Source organism: Syngnathoides biaculeatus, chromosome 3 (genome assembly GCF_019802595.1).
Source record: "Syngnathoides biaculeatus isolate LvHL_M chromosome 3, ASM1980259v1, whole genome shotgun sequence".
In the NCBI taxonomy this organism is placed as follows: domain Eukaryota; kingdom Metazoa; phylum Chordata; class Actinopteri; order Syngnathiformes; family Syngnathidae; genus Syngnathoides; species Syngnathoides biaculeatus.
The window spans coordinates 11,911,956-11,928,728 of record NC_084642.1 but is presented as its reverse complement, the minus strand read 5'-3'; the positions used below and the strand labels follow the sequence as shown (position 1 = coordinate 11,928,728).

Genomic DNA, 16,773 nt, shown 5'->3' with positions numbered 1-16,773 from the left:
ACTTCCGTTTTTCACCATTCTGCCTTATGTGTCATGTTGTTCGTCGCTACCTTTAGAAGGCTTTAAAAGTAACTTATTTTCACAATGTAAGTCGTAGAAAGTGCAGATATTTGTACAGTGGCACCTCAGCTTACAAAAGCATCTACTAACGAAAGATTCAGGTTATGAAAAGCCTCCCCAGAAAATTTTTGTCTCTAATTACGAAAGAAATTCAGGATACGAAATGAAAAAAAAAATGGCGCTGGATTCCATCGAACGTCAACATCTTGTATTGTATCTTGGTTTGAAAGCGCTGCGATAGAGATGCTCTCCCATTGGTCACTGCCGGAGCCTCTTCCTGCCATCACATTGGCTGGGAGAGATGTCAATCTTTACCCATGATGCACTTCCTGTCTCTTGGTTTGTGTGGTGCAGTAGAGCAACATCCCCTATTGGCCTGCATGTAGCATTATCCTGGCATCAGATCCCTCCATTGGCTAGGAGCAAATCAATTTTTTTTTGGGGGGGGGGGGGGCATCAATATTTACCTGAATCTTCGTCACCGAATCCATTATCATACACTTGCATACACTTGTACTGTATGACTTCTTCAAGCATTTTTTCATCTTTTTTCACTATGGGCCCCAAGAAACTGATGGCCAGTGCCAGTGAGGGGAAGACAAGTTGTTTTGTCCATCAAAATAAAATGAGAAATTGGCAAGAAATATGAAAGAGAGGTTCTTGACTTGAAAGGTTCGAAGTGGAGGTTGAGCCTGAAGTTAAGAAAATTGTTCCACTGAGAAAGGCTGAGGAGGACATTGACAAGTGGATTCAGGAGCACCACGAGGATCTAGCAATGCAGGAGCAGTGCGCGGCATAGAGGAGGAAGCAACCACTATTCCCGTTAGCCAGGATAAAAGAAGTGTTGACAAAATTCAATTACATTTTTTAATTCATTCAAAGGAATCATCCGGAAAATGTATTAACTACTGGGGCCATCGGTCACTTCGATGATGTTTGCCTTGAACATTTTCACATGATTATTAAAAGCCGTGAAAGGCAAACAACCTTGGATTGGATTACAAAATTGTTGTACTTGAGAAAGGTTCTTGGGATGTCTGAAGAGAGGAGCTCTCCTGAGGTCATCCCACAGCACCTCAATCGGGTTGAGGTCAGGGCTTTGACTCGGGCCATTCCAGAACATTAATTTTCTTCGTCTTTTGACTTGCCTCTATGTTTTGGCTCTTTGTCCTGTTGCCTCCTTTGAGCTGTCAAGCTGTCCTGTCAATTGTTATTTTCAATAAAATATGAAAACATGGGCGGCATGGTGGGTCAGCGGGTAAAGCGTTGGCCTCACAGTTCTGATCCCGGCCCCGCATGCAACATTAATTGGACACTCTAAATTGCCCCTAGGTGTGATTGTGAGTGCGGCTGTTTGTCTCCATGTGCCCTGCAATTGACTGGCGACCAGTTCAGGGGGTACACCGACTCCTGCCCGTCGACAGCTGGGATAGGCTGCAGCACTCCCTGCGACCCTCGTGAGGATAAGCGGGAAAGAAAATGGATGGATATGAAAACATGTAATTATTTGTATTGTATTACTTTAAGCAGACAGTTTGACTATTTTTGATTTAAATGATTTAGATGACAATCAGACCTCACTTTTTGACCAAGTCATGTACTGTATATTTAAATAATTCCAAAGAGTTCACACACTTTTTCCTCCCAATGTAAACTGGATTATTTATGTATTATAACCCAATCTCACGATTCAAAACAAGATGTATCAAAATGTTATCCTACATGTCAGAGTCACACATCTCAGCACATTGCACTTCTACGCAATTATGACCTCAAACAATTGTTAAAACATTTTCCAAGTAATTCTTCTCTGACAGTGAAAGTAAAAATGACATCAGTATCTTTGTTTAACCATAATATATGCAAGTATTCAACAAGTACCAACGTGGATCCATGAAAAAAAAATAATGCTGACATTTAATAGGCTGTCATGGTTTTAATGCAATATAAATTAAAAGGTGGGGTAAAGGTCATTAGATGATCCACAAAGCAGTAGCTCGTGTTAAAAGGTGTCTTTTGGTGAAAAATGGCTGGCATAAGCTCTTATTAACATCGCGGAAACGCGTGCAAAGTCTCTGAGGAGACACACACCGAACGCAGCGTTGGGATTTGCGTCGGGTCCTGCGACGTGATTGCACGCAGCAACGGTGATATTATCAAACCTGATCAGACCCTCTCTCTGGTGTTGTTATTGTGGGAGAGCAGGTGCTGCTGGCGCAATTACCATACAGCTGAAAGCACAAAGAGAAAAACTTTACTCCCTGGATGCCCCCCACCCCACCCCTCAACGCGCACGCGCGCGCGTTCCCCTATACTCCCCCTCCAAGTCCCTTAATGACAGCCACGCGAGTGACACACTACCAAGTCTGTTTTTACTGCCTGCACCAAAAGAGACGCAGTCGACACTGAGGAGCACTTACGCACTTATTGGATGAGTATTTGCGCAATTTTGGGGTGGCGCATTTAGGGAAGCGCCCATTCGTCATCGGAATAAACATAATAATACACTTGACGAGGTGTAAAGTTGTGCATCGAATTGCCAGAGACGAAATATAAGCCAATTAAAAGAGGCCGTGCGGAGTGTGAACACGTGAAAGCCGCGCCAGGGTTTCCACTATAGGAATGCGACCAGGCAGATGGTCCGGGGTTAACGCTTGCACCATGAGCTTGGCCCCCGCGGCTCTACCGGGACCGGCTTAATGCAAGTACAGTATAAGCAACCCCGATCCGGGAACCGCGATCCGCCCCATCCCGGTTCAATTTGGTGCCGCAGTGCATGGCCGACGGTTTCCTGCATGGGCTCAACAAATTCGTCGGAATGTAAATGGGAGGAAGGGGAGGGGGTTATAAGGAGTGGTGAAGATCGGGTTGTTGTACATTTAACAGCTCTCTACTGCCATTTGCGTCCCTTTGAAAGAACGAGAAAAAAAAAAACGACGAGGGGCTGGGCCTTGGAAAGAAAGAAAAAAGTTGTGCGCACCCCCTACCCCCACTTTTTTTTTTGTGCTGGGCCCGGGGCGGACTTGTGGTGGTGGAGGGAGGGGAATAAGAGGAGCAGAGGGGCTTATTTGCATCTTATTACCCTGCGCGCACTGGTCCAGTATAAAACCCTGTGCTAGGAGCCTCGAGCAATCAGACATACGCGCCGTTAACCCGAAAGATACCAACAGACACTCGCTTTCCTCGCTTGGGACCCGCATTTCATCACTCAAGTCGGAAAAAACAAACAACAACAAGGAGGACCCCTTTTTTTTTTGCGCAAGATTATTTGGAAATATTTGATACGAGGATTTCCTTCCAAGGATCATTCTGTTGCGGATTATTTATTGAGGAAAAAAAAAATCTCTCCCAATAAACAACAGAGGCACGCATGGGAAATTAGAAGGTAATCAAATCGTGAATTCTGAGCGGGAAGAGCCCATCCAACTTCCTCCATGTTTTTTTGAGTTGCGCTGCACCAACCTGTGGAGCTTTGAGCGCTTGTTTTGAACGGGGCTGTCAACACAATGGGACGCCACTATCTGCCCTTGGTTGTCACTCTCTCCATTTTCACCTGCCAGGTATTGTAGCGATTATTTAAATGCATGCGTTTTTTTTTCTTTTTTTTTTCAAGGAATCAATAACTTGTAGATTTTAAATATTAACGCGCCTAAATTGAGAGAATCGCGCATGAATGTTTTTAATCCAATTTATGTGTGCTGGGATTTATAGGTTTTGTGTTCCGGAGTGTTTGAGCTGAAGCTGCAGGAGTTTCTAAACAAGAAAGGGGTGGCGGGGAACGCCAACTGTTGCGGGGGCGGCGGGGGCGCCTCGACCCATCAGGCCGGCCACCAGCAGTGCGAGTGCAAGACTTTCTTCCGGATCTGTCTGAAGCACTACCAGGCCAACGTGTCCCCCGAGCCGCCGTGCACCTACGGCGGAGCGGTCACGCCGGTTCTGGGCTCCAACTCCTTCCAGGTGCCGGAGACCAACGCGGACACCTTCACCAACCCGATCCGCTTCAATTTCGGCTTTACGTGGCCGGTGAGTGACCGGGCGGTTGCTGATGTGACGTTTAATCATTTCTGATGTGTTGCCGTTGCTTGTCATTGCGGGGGCGAGGGGGGGGGGGTAACACGCAAGTGCATGTAGAATATTTTAATACATTTCTACTGTTTCGGAACGCATTTGCTCGAAAGGGTGTTAAACGCAGCAGATGCTTCCCAAATTGTGAGGGTCTTTGTCAGCGGTGTGTGAGAAGGTCTATTGTGGTAGAGTGTGTGTGTTTGTGGGGTAGGGGGTTGGGGGTACGGTGGGGGGGGGTGTCACGCGGGGGAGGGTGTTTTCACCAAACGCCTCTCTCCCTGCGAGGCGTGGTGGGAAATTTAACATCCTACGAGTTAGCACATTATTGGCAGCGCAGCGTGAAATTCCGCCTCGTTTGCTTCACGGCGGAGTCCTGGTGCGACAGTAGCAGGGTCGTGAAAGGCGAGCAGGTAGTCGCGAGCCTTATTAGGTCTGTAATCAAATCCGTTCAATGGGGCTATGAAGTTTACTGGGAGGCGTCTCTATTGCCCCCGACCCCCATTTTACATGCAGCTCCGAAGGCTGAGCAGCTGTTGACTCTCCTTGTCTCTCTCTTTTTTTTTCTGCCCCAGGGGACATTTTCACTGATCATTGAGGCTCTGCACACAGACTCCCTGGACGACCTGGCAACAGGTGGGTGACAGCCAGAGAAGCAGAAGTGTAACCTGAAGACATATCAGCAGGCTAATAATGGCGTTTTAAATGCCCCCCCCCCCACTTAACTCAGTTATTGAAGCTGGAAAGAATAACATGAGACGTGTTATTCTTGCTATTCAAGATAATTACATTGCTAGTGCTGTACTAATAACTTAGTAATAACTTAGTAATAATTTAATGCTAGATTAACATGATAGTACGACTTACTTACTGTGGAAATTATAATAATGATTGTATCGTAAAGGCACACTCGCTGTGTTTCATTAATACGGCAAACAGGAAGATGGTTGTAGCAAAATGTGAGATAAATGACACACTTAGGGCAGGTGTCACCTGCAAGTGTTATCTTATCACAGAGCACTAATGGTGACTAACTGACCACAGCTCACAAGAACGGAGATAAAGCAGAATCTTCTGGTCACTGAGTAAAACACAGATGTGGATTTATCTAAAAACAACCACTGTGTTGTGGAAGAGGACGATCGTGTTCTGCTGTGCGTACACACGGCGTATTAAAAACGAATGACCAACAAGTTGCCCTGTGGCTGACATTTGCAGACAACCCCGAGCGCCTCATCAGCCGCATCACCACTCAGCGTCACCTAACGGTGGGAGAGGAATGGTCGAAAGACATGCAGACGGCAGGCAGGGCGGAGCTGCGTTACTCTTACCGCTTCCTGTGCGACGAGCACTACTACGGCGAGGGCTGCTCCGTGTTCTGCCGGCCCCGGGATGACGCCTTCGGACACTTCACCTGCGGAGAGCGCGGCGAGATCATTTGCAACTCTGGCTGGAAGGGACAGTACTGCACTGAACGTAAGCCTCGATTGGTTTGTTTACATACAGCATGGATGGGACGCAAATGCCGCACTATTCCTTGAATTATTTAATATTTAAATTCTGTAATAGTTGCCTTTGTAGGAAAAAAAAAGCAAACTACACCACGTTTAGTCGTCCCTCAAAATTTGACCGATGATAATGGCTTCGGGTGGCATCCAGTCATTAGTCATTTATGAAGTGATTTACCCCAACAGTCACTCGGCTGTTGCTACTGTGCAGGGACCCCCAGCCCCCCACCCGATGTCCTAATGCAAGGCCCGTGTGCAACAGGCGTCAGTTAGTTATCCCCTCGCACCAGAGGCCTCCATTCTAATGAGCCACAGTGGCTCCTCAGTAATTCACACGCCGCGTGCCTTCCATTAGACCACTGGGGCCTCCTCACCCCCGAACCTCCTCCCCGATTGGCCGAGTGGGGGTCCTGCATTGTTGTGGCCCGAGCCGGCGATTGGCCAAGCGGGGCTGGGTATTGTTGTGCAGGGGGCAGCTGCTCGGTGCGAGGAGACAATGGAGCAGCTGTCTGGTGGTTAGCTCCACACAGACCAGCTGGCCCTGAGAGAGAGGTAGTTGGAGGAGGGTGGGTAGTGGGGAGGGGGGGGGGTAAGGGGAGGAGGAAAGGATTGATGCTGAACTCGAGGGGAAAAGAAGAAGAAATAGGACAGAACGATGGGAGAGGGAGGAGAAACAGATTGGAACGTGCGCTATAGGTGTGCAGTCGTATTGGTGGTGGTCGGTAGGCTGGGGGTGGGGGGGGACGTGCGGGCAAGAGCGAGAAAAAGAGACTTCAGACCCACAGTCAAGAGGGAGAAAGGCCGCTTTGTGTGTGATGCTTTTGTGTTGGAGAGCAACCATGTTAATAGCGAGGGCCTGTTGGCTGCTATGGTGACTTTGGGTGGGGGGGTCAGAGGGGGGCTTTGATGTCCAAAGCCACCAGAGTTGCTAAGTCCGCAAGGTAAACAGTTCAGAAAATTGGGCAACTTCGTCTAAACTAATACTCAGCGATAAGTGGTCTTTAATCGAGAATGGTCTCGTGACCCTAATTCCTCTTGCTGTTTAACTTTCGTTTGCACCCGTGGCAGCTGCGGTTTTTTTAATTGGTCTCCTATCAGTGGCTCAAAGTACAGAATGAGAGACAGGTGAGCAGGTAGAGAAAACTGCAGGAAGGACACAAAACAGCCCAGGCAACCATCAAAGAGATCAAGAGTCTATTGTGACAAGTACGTTTCGCTCTACTCACCTTTGTGTGTTGTTTTCCTCTGCAGCAATTTGTCTTCCCGGCTGCGATGAAGATCACGGCTTCTGTGAGAAACCTGGAGAATGCAAGTCAGTTGATGTTGTCCCCCCCCCCCCCCTCCTATTTTTAACAGACACACTCGACTGTGTTTGTCCCGGCTTTGTTACTAACAGCGTTTGATTCATGGTGGGTTCCAGATGCCGTGTTGGATTCAGCGGTCGTTACTGTGATGACTGTATCCGTTACCCCGGTTGCCTCCATGGTACGTGCCAACAACCCTGGCAGTGTAACTGCCAGGAGGGATGGGGCGGCCTCTTTTGCAACCAGGGTGAGTCTCGAACAATTATGGCGCATTCTAAAAAAATGTAACTTCAAAAAAGTGTGCCGTGAAATATTTATTGAATATAATTTGTTACTTCTGTTTCCAGATCTCAACTACTGTACACACCACAAGCCTTGTCTCAATGGCGCCACTTGCACCAACACTGGCCAGGGCAGCTACACATGCTCCTGTCCGCCTGGCTTTACAGGTGCCAGCTGCGAGATAGAGGTTAATGAATGTTCTGGAAACCCCTGTCGTAACGGCGGCAGCTGCTCCGTGAGTATCAATCGAAGAGAGTTGTCACCCAAAATGTGCCTTGAAACAAGGAGATAAGTAATCTTTTTACTAATAAAGGACCATGACGGTGGCTACAAGTGCAGCTGCCCACCTGGCTTCTACGGCAACAACTGCGAGTTGAGTGCGAGCAGCTGTGCGGACGGGCCTTGCTTCAACGACGGACGCTGTGTTGACAACCCAGAGGGAGGCTACTTCTGTCAGTGCCCCATGGGATACGCGGGATTCAACTGCGAAAAAAAAATTGACCACTGCTTGTCCAATCCCTGCTTGAATGGTACGTAATTCCACCGCTCGCTTGTTATTGAGCAATCATCGCCAACACAGAGGCTGACGAGCGAAATATCCATGATGTCGAGGCTGACGTCCCGATGCTTTTCCCTCTGCAGATGCAGAATGCGTGGATTTGGTGAACTCGTACCTCTGTCAGTGTAGTGAAGGGTTTTCGGGGACCAACTGCGAGGACAGAAGCAGCAGCTTCCCCGGACACTGTCTATCGTTTCCTTGTCAAAATGGTGGAACCTGCCAGGAGGGAGCAAATGGCTACACATGCACCTGCCCTCCAGGTATGACTTTGGTTTTCATGACGACTTCCCTACGTTGTTTTACATTACCTATAAATATATACAATCAGACTCCTAAAACTGAATTCTTTTGCAGGGTATGTTGGCAAAAACTGCAGTTCCCCCATTTCCCGCTGTGCTCACAATCCCTGCCACAATGGAGCCACTTGCCACGAGCGCGGTGGCCGCTTCGTGTGCGCCTGCGTGCCAGGCTACGGGGGGCACAACTGCCAGTTCCTCTTACCGGAAGTCCCAAAGGGTCAGCCAGTGGTGGATGGACCAGACAAACGATATTCCTCCCTTGAAAATGAAAACTTTGACGATGCCGACAATGATGACAGCGGCTTCCCTTGGACAGCCGTGTGCGCCGGCATCTTCCTCGTTCTTGTGATTCTCATCGGTTGCTCTGTGCTGGTGGTCTACGTTCGAGTCAAACTGCAGGAGCGTCACATTCATCGCAGTGACAGCGTCCGAAGCGACAGCCATGAGACGATGAACAACCTGACGACCACTAATAATTGCCTCCGCAGTGACAAGGAGCTGGGAACAGCGTCCATTAAAAACACCAACAAAAAGGCAGATTACCATTCTGAACTGTCTGGTTCACTTGGTGGTCTGAGTGGCATCGGTGGGCTTAATGGACTCGGTGGATCAGAGAAGCACGGCTTTAAGGCTCGCTACTCCAGTGTGGAGTACAATCTTGTCCATGAGCTGCGGCCTGAAGAGGTGTCGCTGTGCAAACAGGAGGAGCACGATGGGCCAGAGATACCGAAAGAGTCTGATACAGAGGAAATATGCAGGAAAAGACAAAACAGGTACATTGCAGTGTAATATACTACACGATCAAGCGATAAAAGAAATACAAATACCCATGGACCCTTCTTTGCTTTTACTTCAGTTTGTAATTTCCCTTCATATTTGTCCTGTAGTAACGCATCGGAAGTGAAACAACGGGAAGAGTTGCCGAGCTGCAGCGAAGCTACGTATCAATCATCCTACGATCTGAACCAGCATGCCACCGGCGACATTAAATACCAATCATCCAGTAGTGATGTGAAATACCAGTCAAGCTGTGACGTTGAATATCACTGTGGTGCCAGTGGTGAAAGCAAGTACCAGTGCGCCACAGACACCAAATACCAGTCTGTGTACGTCATATCAGACCAGAAAGATGAGTGCTTAATTGCTACAGAGGTGAGACACGATTCTAGCAAACTGAGTACATGCGAAATACCGTCAGTGTGGCATTAAAAGATCAGTTTGTAAAAACAAAAAAACTAATTTCTCTTACAGGTATGATACTCATCTAGACCAGTTCCAACCAGATTCTTCTGGACGACGGTGGTCCTCGCTAGCCCTGAGCAGTACAGCTCAGCTTTTCTCCAGGAGGTTTTACTCCTGCAGTTTGCTGCTGCTCTCTGGACTTTACCGAAGGATCTTGGTGCCAAAGCGCCGCTGAGCCAGTGCAGAGTCAGTGACTATTAGACAATGCTGATCTCAAATGAGGATGTGGGTCTCATACTTGATTCTCAGTGCTACAAAGAACCTTCCGAGCACCTGAACTAGTGCAGGCCTTGTTCAAATTAGAAACAATGAAGGACGAAGTACTCGTCCCATCTTGTAACCTGCTGAAGAACAGCGGAAGAGCTCCAGACTGAAATATTGGCATCAAGGCGGATTCCATTCCTTTTCTCTTGAGTAACAAGGGAGCATTGACCTGGATGATGAAATTGTAGTACAATGGAGTACCGATCGATTGAACAGAGTAGTACCTTTGGAGTACTGAGAACTTGTGTGTTGTAGTACTGTGCTATGTGCTATTGTTATTAAAGTACATTGTCAAAGCTGTCATAGATGACAGTACATGTTCTGCGCAGTGCTGCAGAGGGCAGAGTGTAGAAATGGCAAGGGTCGAAGCCTTTCCATGGCTCCGTAGTCTCAGCTGGAGCCAATTTCCCAAAAGGCCACAGAAAAGTTTTTAAGAACTGAAGTTGGGCCGACGACACCTTTAATTCTGCAGCGCTGACAGACCATTTTGGCTGAGCTGGTTCTCAGCAGAACTGAAAAACTGAAAACTCCAGTAGCGACTGCAAATCGATCCAGCGCGGATCCTGTTGGGCCATACTGGCCCCCCGACCCTGAAGGTTTGGATTCACGGGGCAATGTTTTGGGCAAAATATTTCAGCAAAATTACAAGCAAAAAAAAAAAAAAAAAAAAAATCACTGAAAGTAATCAAACACAGTTCATGACTACTTAAAAGTTGTTTGTCCCGACCTCTTATGTTGTTGTGCGTCAATGTCAAGCTATGAAGGAGTTGTCCAAACTGCCAAGACCTCATTGCACTATGGGGGTGTATGTGTGTAACGTGTGTTTATGAGAGTGAGCGAGCACAGACGAGATCGCTCACATCTCCAACTGCTAGCCCGTCGTCGTTCAGCCACCGCCGCCACGCCTCGCCTGCTCATCAATGCTTAGCGTCGTGCGATTCCCGTTTCTAATCTTATTTTTTTTTTTTTTTATTATTGAGACAAAGATGTTCTTTTAATTTAATTATTGTTATTTGTGTTTCCATTTGGTGTGATATTTCTGTTATAATTTAAGTTTGATTGTATATTATTTGACAGATTATGTATGTACGTATGTATGTAGGTATGCATGTATGAATGAACGAATGGTGTTTGGCACTTGAGACCACTGTGACTGTGTTGTATTTAAAAGAGAAGTTTGGATGTACAGAGCCTGTCGTTTTTATTACTGGAAAACAGCGCAATATTTTTCCAAAATAAAAGGAAATATTAGTACATCTGTGTCGGAATGCTTGTCTTATTATTGGGTTAAAGTGCAACCGCGGGACATATCGGATGAAGTTACTCCTGTCGAAAAAACGTTGGGAAAAATGTATGCGAAATGGAAACAATTTAGAGAGAGATATTTTAGGCTCGAGTCAAGACAATCCGACAAATAGTTAGAGGGATTTCTTGTTGCCATGTGATAGTGTCGCGGTACGTGTGCGTGTGTTTGTGTGTGTAACAGGGCAGAAGACTGTCTCCTCGTGGAACCACTAAATGAGACAAAGATACACCCCATAATCATGCACCAATTTGCAAGAGCAGAGTCATCTCTTTGTGCGCGCCTGGGTGTGTGTGTGTGTGACACCGCATGTGCGTACGACTCAAGGTTCGCTTATGATTCTATTAATTATGTCTTGACAGATTTTTCAAAGAAAGTTTTGTCCAAGAGTATGGGAGTGAGTGTGTGTGCGTGATTGTGTATGTGTGAGATCTTGTTCAAAGCAGAGGGATATTTACAGCTAGAGAGGGAAACCACAGTCTGGATTTAGTCCCGGTGGCCCCCGTCTGACTACGATGGGCATACGTGTGTGTGTGTCTTAATACATCAATGTATATATATATATACACACACGCGTGTCATTTGGTGACCACTGAGTGTATAGAATTAGTCGGCAGAGAAACTCATTTGTCTCCAGGTCTCATAAACACTTACAAAGCTGAGGTGAAGAAACGGAATGAATAAAATGCGCATGTAATCAATCATGGCCAGAAGTATTTAGACAGTAACAGTAGTTTTTATAAAGCCAGTGACTTTGTGACTTTGACAGTGTAGACCTAGAGAAAGCTGATGGCAGGGTACCAAGAGAGGAACTGTGGTACTGCATGCGCAAGTCTGTTGTAGTGGAGAAATATGTTAGAATAGTACAGGACATGCATGAGGGCAGCAGAACTGCGGTGATATGTGCCGTAGGTGTGTCAAAAGAATTTAAGGTGGAGGTGGGATTGCATCAGGGATCCGCACTGAGCCCCTTCCTGTTTGCGGTAGTAATGGATAGGCTGAAAGATGAGGTTAGACTGGAATAATGTTCGCAGCTGATATTGTGATCTGCAGTTAAAGCAGGGAGCAGGCGGAGGAACAATTAGAAAGATGGAGGTACGCACTGGAAAGGAGAGGAATGAAGATTAGCCAAAGTAAAACAGAATACATGTGCATGAATGTGAGGAGCAGAGGAGGAAGAGTAAAGCTCCAGGGAGAAGGGATAGCAAGGGTGGATGACTTCAAATACTTGGGGTCACTAATACAGAGCAATAGTGTGTGTGGTAAGGAAGTGAAGAAACAGATCCAAGCGGGGTGGAACAGTTGGCGGAAGGTGTCTGGTGTTCTATGTGACAGAAGAGTATCCGCTAGGATGAAGGGCAGAGTTTATAAAACAGTGGTGAGCCCGGCCATGATGTACGGATTACAGACGGTGGCACTGAAACAATAGGAAGCAGAACTGGAGGTAGCAGAAATGAAGATGCTGAGGTTCTCGCTTGGTGTTAACAGGTTGGGTAGAATCAGAAATTAGCTCAATAGAGAGACACCCAAAGTTTAGAGAGAGCAGACTTAGATGGTTTGGACATGTCCAGAGGCAAGAGAGTGAGTATATTGGTAGAAGGGTGCCGAGGATGGATCTGCCAGGCAAAAGAGCGAGAGGAAGACCAAAGAAAAGGTTGACGGATGTTGTGAAGGAGGACATGGGGACAGTGGGTGTTAGAGAGGAGGATGTACGAGATAGGCTTAGATGGAAAAAGATGACACGCTGTGGCGACATCTAACGGGACAAGCCGAAAGAAGAAAAAGAAGAAGTGACTATTTTGAAATTACAGCCAGAGTATTTGAATGATTAGCATTACATAAAATAAATCGTAATGATATTTTTCATCTTTGTAACCAATGTTTGAAAATACATATTGCTTCTTTCCCTTCCTACTTCGGTGACTGAAATACATGTTTAGGATTAATAGAATTCCAAACAAAAAAACAAAAAGTCAGATGCACTGCAAGCAACTTATGTTTGTGTAAAAATGTGTTGAGGCTATGACAGCAATTCCACAATGATGCGACCCGTGCGACATTTCAAACGACCACGCCCAGCGGCAGGCGGAAGCGGTCACCGGCCTAGCATTTATGGGCAACAGCGGAATGTTTTCTCCCCCAAAGACTGCGACTGTGACAGCTCAGAAAGTATTTGCTTGTATTACACATGCGGCAGGCGGTTGTTAGCGCATACCACGGTAAGCTTTTGAATGTAACTTTTTTCTTTTTTTTCCCTCAGTGCCACAATAGCTTTTTCGCTGAGTTGGAAAATCACAGGAGACAGGCTTAGGGCCTGTCCTTTGTCCTGAACAGCCACACACGCTTGCATCCTCCCCGCGGTGTCAGTAGTCTCGCAAAGCCCGGCTCACTGGATGCCATATGGTTCACGGAGAGGAGTCCTCTTTGAACTTCCGAGGGACGTAACCTCACCTCAGTCCTTCGTGCTAAAATGCGCACAGAAGGGGATGCTGTAGTGACTTTCAGTCACACCCTTTTTCGAAGGCCATTTCGACCCCAAGATAAGTCATTTCAAAACTTTTTTCCACCGTAAATGTGAACCTATGTATAACACAACGAAACTAGTTTGAAATTTTGGGGGGAATCCTTTTGAGAGGGTATGTAAAAAAAACAGACAACTAAAATAAAGTAGTTACACAAGTACACACCCTCTAGTAACTGGAATGTGATTGGTTATTTCTGAACACAACCACTTCCCAGTTGTAACAGGGTGTGCACACTTGTGCAACCACATCATTTCAGTTATTTTTACCTTCTCTTTAACCTTTTAAAATTTATCTTGGTCAGATTTTTTTTCTTCATTAATACAGAGACGGGGTGGCAAGGTGGATCAGCTGGTAAAGCATTGTCCTCACAGTTCTGAGGACCCAGGTTCGATCCCGGCCCCACCTGTGTGGAGTTTGCATGTACTCCCCATCCCTGCGTGGGTTTCTTCTGGGGACTCTGGATTCCTCCCACAACCCAAAAACATGCAACATTAATTGGACACTCTAAATTGCCCCGAGGTGTGATTGTGAGTGTGGCTGTTTGTCTTCATGTGCCCTGCGATTGGGTGGCGACCAGTTCAGGGTGTACCCCGCCTCCTGCCCGTTGACAGCTGGGATAGGCTCCAGCACTCCCCATGACCCTCGTGAGGATAAGTGGCAAAGATAATGGATGTATGGATAATACAGGGGTGCTTAGACTTATTATAGACACATAACAGGAAAACTAGTGAAAATGTACTGAACTACAATTTGAACAGATTTTTCAACAAATCACTTGTGAATCATTGTATAACTTAACTATGTAACTGTAAGTACAACTAACAATGAAATACAGCAGCAGTAACCATCAACTGAAGGGAGCAAAAGTACGGAAGCGTACTGCTGCCACACCCACACACACATACACACAAAAAAGGTCGGGTTTCACATTATAAAAAGATGGGGTTTTTTTTTTTGTGAAGTTGTTTTTTTCCCTGGTCAAATCACACAATTGTCATAATAGAGAAATCGTGGCATAGAATCGCTTGTGCATCATATTTTTGCTATGCTTACGAGACTAAAACAGCACAGCATTACCATGAAGGTCACCGCCATTTTTAACTGTTATTTTATTCTTTTTAACTTTTATCTTGCTTTATTTTGCATTACTTTGGACAAACGAAAATGTCAATATGCTCTAATACTATTTGGTCATCAATTCTATTAATATCACACTAACATATTTTGACATTAATATTTGTTTTCATTTAAATCTCGAGTGTCTTCATAAGGTAGAAAAAAAAAACTTTTTACATTTTTTTTTTAAAACAGAAATAAAGTTGATTTATACCTGTACTTTGTTCTACACTCAATTATTCACAAGACAACAAGAAGCACATTTTGGATGTTTTCTTCTGACTGAACATAGATCAAGTGCATATTTTTGATGCTCATTAACACAAAGTTAGATTTTTTTTTTTTTTAAAAATGCCTGTCTGACTCCATATTGGAGACTCACTCAGTCCACCACACCCGCCTTTTATTGTGGAGGGGTAGTAGGCAGGACCGTATCAAATGCAGAGAACAGACTGTTTAGGTGTCTCTCCGATATAATCTGCTTAAACTCTCCATTCACGCGCCACCCCTTGAAGAAAATCTTAAATGACATTTTTTCGATCTGCATGACATTGTGATTCTTAATGTCATTGAAAATGGAACGACAAAACCTTTGTAAAAAAAAGTCTTGGAACTCCTCCCCTGAACAGTGCAACACCTTTTGGCACAGATGTACCTCTTTTATTCTATTGTCCCTTGAAAATGAAGGGAAAAAATACACACACACACTGTAAACTTTATATGACGCATCAACTAAAACAAAAACATATGCTTATAAAGAACAAATATGTCCCAGGAAAAGGTGAGTCAATTAGAATTTAAAAAAAAAGTTTGCATTCAGCTGTTTATATTTGACATTGTCAGTTTAGAAGAACAGGAAAAGTGTTACACTCTATTTGTAAAAGGAATTTCAATGCAAAAGGGTGAGGGAAATGATTTTACTGTACAGTATTTGTGTTTGAATGCAGTCTCTATACCGTAATTTCAGGCCTATAAGCCGTGACTTTTTTCACACGCTCTCAACCATGAGGTTTATGCGGTTATGCGGATAATTTGTGCATTTTTTCCAACGGCCGCAATGGGGCACTTGAGCGGAAAAGGTAAGAGTGAGACCAGTAGAATATATGTGGCGAGGAAATGACTTTTACCGGTATGATTTTTTTTTTTTTAACCGGTCCTGTTAGCGCTGTGCTAGCGTTTTGCTGCTGTGTGACTGCCGTATCTCATTGATTTTTACTGGTATGTTATTTTTATAACCGGCCCGGTTAGCGCCGCGCTAGCATGTTTCTGCTGTGTTACAGTAATTTAGGTATGTTTTTTTTTTTTTACTGGCTCTGTTAGTGCTGTGCAACCATGTTGCTTCTGTTTACCTGCTGCGGCAGTTTTTTTTTTTTTTTTTAGTGGTATGTTTTGTTTCGTTTTTTTTTAACCAGCCCTATTCGTGGTACCGTGTTGTTGCTATGTTAAGCTAAGCTAAGGTATTAAAACTTTGAAAACTCTTTCTGTGTACCCTCTTTGTAAATATATCGTGTTTCAATGTAGGTTTCAATGTGGGCACTTGCGGGTTTTACACAGGTGCGGCTTATATGTGTACCAAATTGTATTTCGTTTACAAATGTACTGGGTGAGGCTTATAATGCAGTGCGCTCTGTAGGCCGTAAATCACGGTATATATATATTTTTTTTTAACTGACATTTTTTAGTAAAAATTCAAACAAAGGCCTCATTAAAGGGCCTAAATAAAAACAGGACTCATATCTTAAGAGTCGTTTGTTTTTTCTCGTAAGACTAGAGAGCAGCAAATGGATTTGTTCGTTCTTGAGTGTATGCTTCCTTTCACACTTGACAATGGAATCACCTTCTTCATCTTCTGGCCCTTAACAAGAACCAGCACGAACCAAAAATGTATTCATGCATTGACTGTGGTGATGAAGCACAATGGTACCGGGTTTGGCCTCCCGGATGCAGCAGCTTGTCTATGTACAAGCGTCAGTGGATCTGGCAAGGTTAACGTTGGCATTGCTAATATATACCAGATAATTAAGGAAAATATGGATTTGATCAGCGGCACGGTGGAACAGCTGGAAAGCATTGGCCTCACAGTTCTGAGGACCTGGGTTCAATCCTGGCCCCGCCAGTGTGGAGTTTGCATGTTCTCCCCGTGCCTGCGTGGATTTTCTACGGGCACTCCGGTTCCCTCCCACATCCCAAAAACATGCAACATTAATTGGATACCCTAAATTGCCCCGGGGTGTGATTGTGAGTGTGGC

General features: G+C 45.4%; 2 protein-coding genes across 2 annotated transcripts in view; one reads left to right on the top strand and one right to left on the bottom strand.

Moving 5' to 3' along the window:
• Window positions 1-6,910, bottom strand: part of fam120b (family with sequence similarity 120 member B) — a 32,165-nt gene extending 25,255 nt beyond the window's left edge. The window contains exons 1-2 of the mRNA XM_061814280.1: window positions 6,857-6,910; window positions 5,454-5,536 (exon numbers count right to left, since the gene is read on the bottom strand). The gene's annotated coding sequence lies outside the window, so the exon portion shown is untranslated. The remainder of the gene's footprint in view (window positions 1-5,453; window positions 5,537-6,856) is intronic.
• Window positions 956-11,165, top strand: LOC133497978 (delta-like protein D). Its single transcript, XM_061814284.1, has 11 exons — window positions 956-3,620; window positions 3,772-4,083; window positions 4,698-4,758; window positions 5,341-5,598; window positions 6,882-6,942; window positions 7,051-7,181; window positions 7,282-7,451; window positions 7,530-7,746; window positions 7,859-8,035; window positions 8,130-8,847; window positions 8,962-11,165. The coding sequence occupies exons 1-11, from the start codon at window positions 3,567-3,569 to the stop codon at window positions 9,281-9,283; spliced, it is 2,481 nt and encodes an 826-aa protein (XP_061670268.1). The 5' UTR covers window positions 956-3,566; the 3' UTR covers window positions 9,284-11,165.
• Window positions 11,166-16,773: the final 5,608 nt, after the last annotated feature.

Bases quoted from the DNA above. Each gene is read 5' to 3' on its own strand.
- LOC133497978 (XM_061814284.1), top strand. From the start codon at position 3,567: ATGGGACGCCACTATCTGCCCTTGGTTGTCACTCTCTCCATTTTCACC. The intron at 3,621-3,771 runs GTATTGTAGCGA...TGGGATTTATAG, and splicing joins TCTCCATTTTCACCTGCCAG to GTTTTGTGTTCCGGAGTGTT. The intron at 8,036-8,129 runs GTATGACTTTGG...ATTCTTTTGCAG, and splicing joins CACATGCACCTGCCCTCCAG to GGTATGTTGGCAAAAACTGC.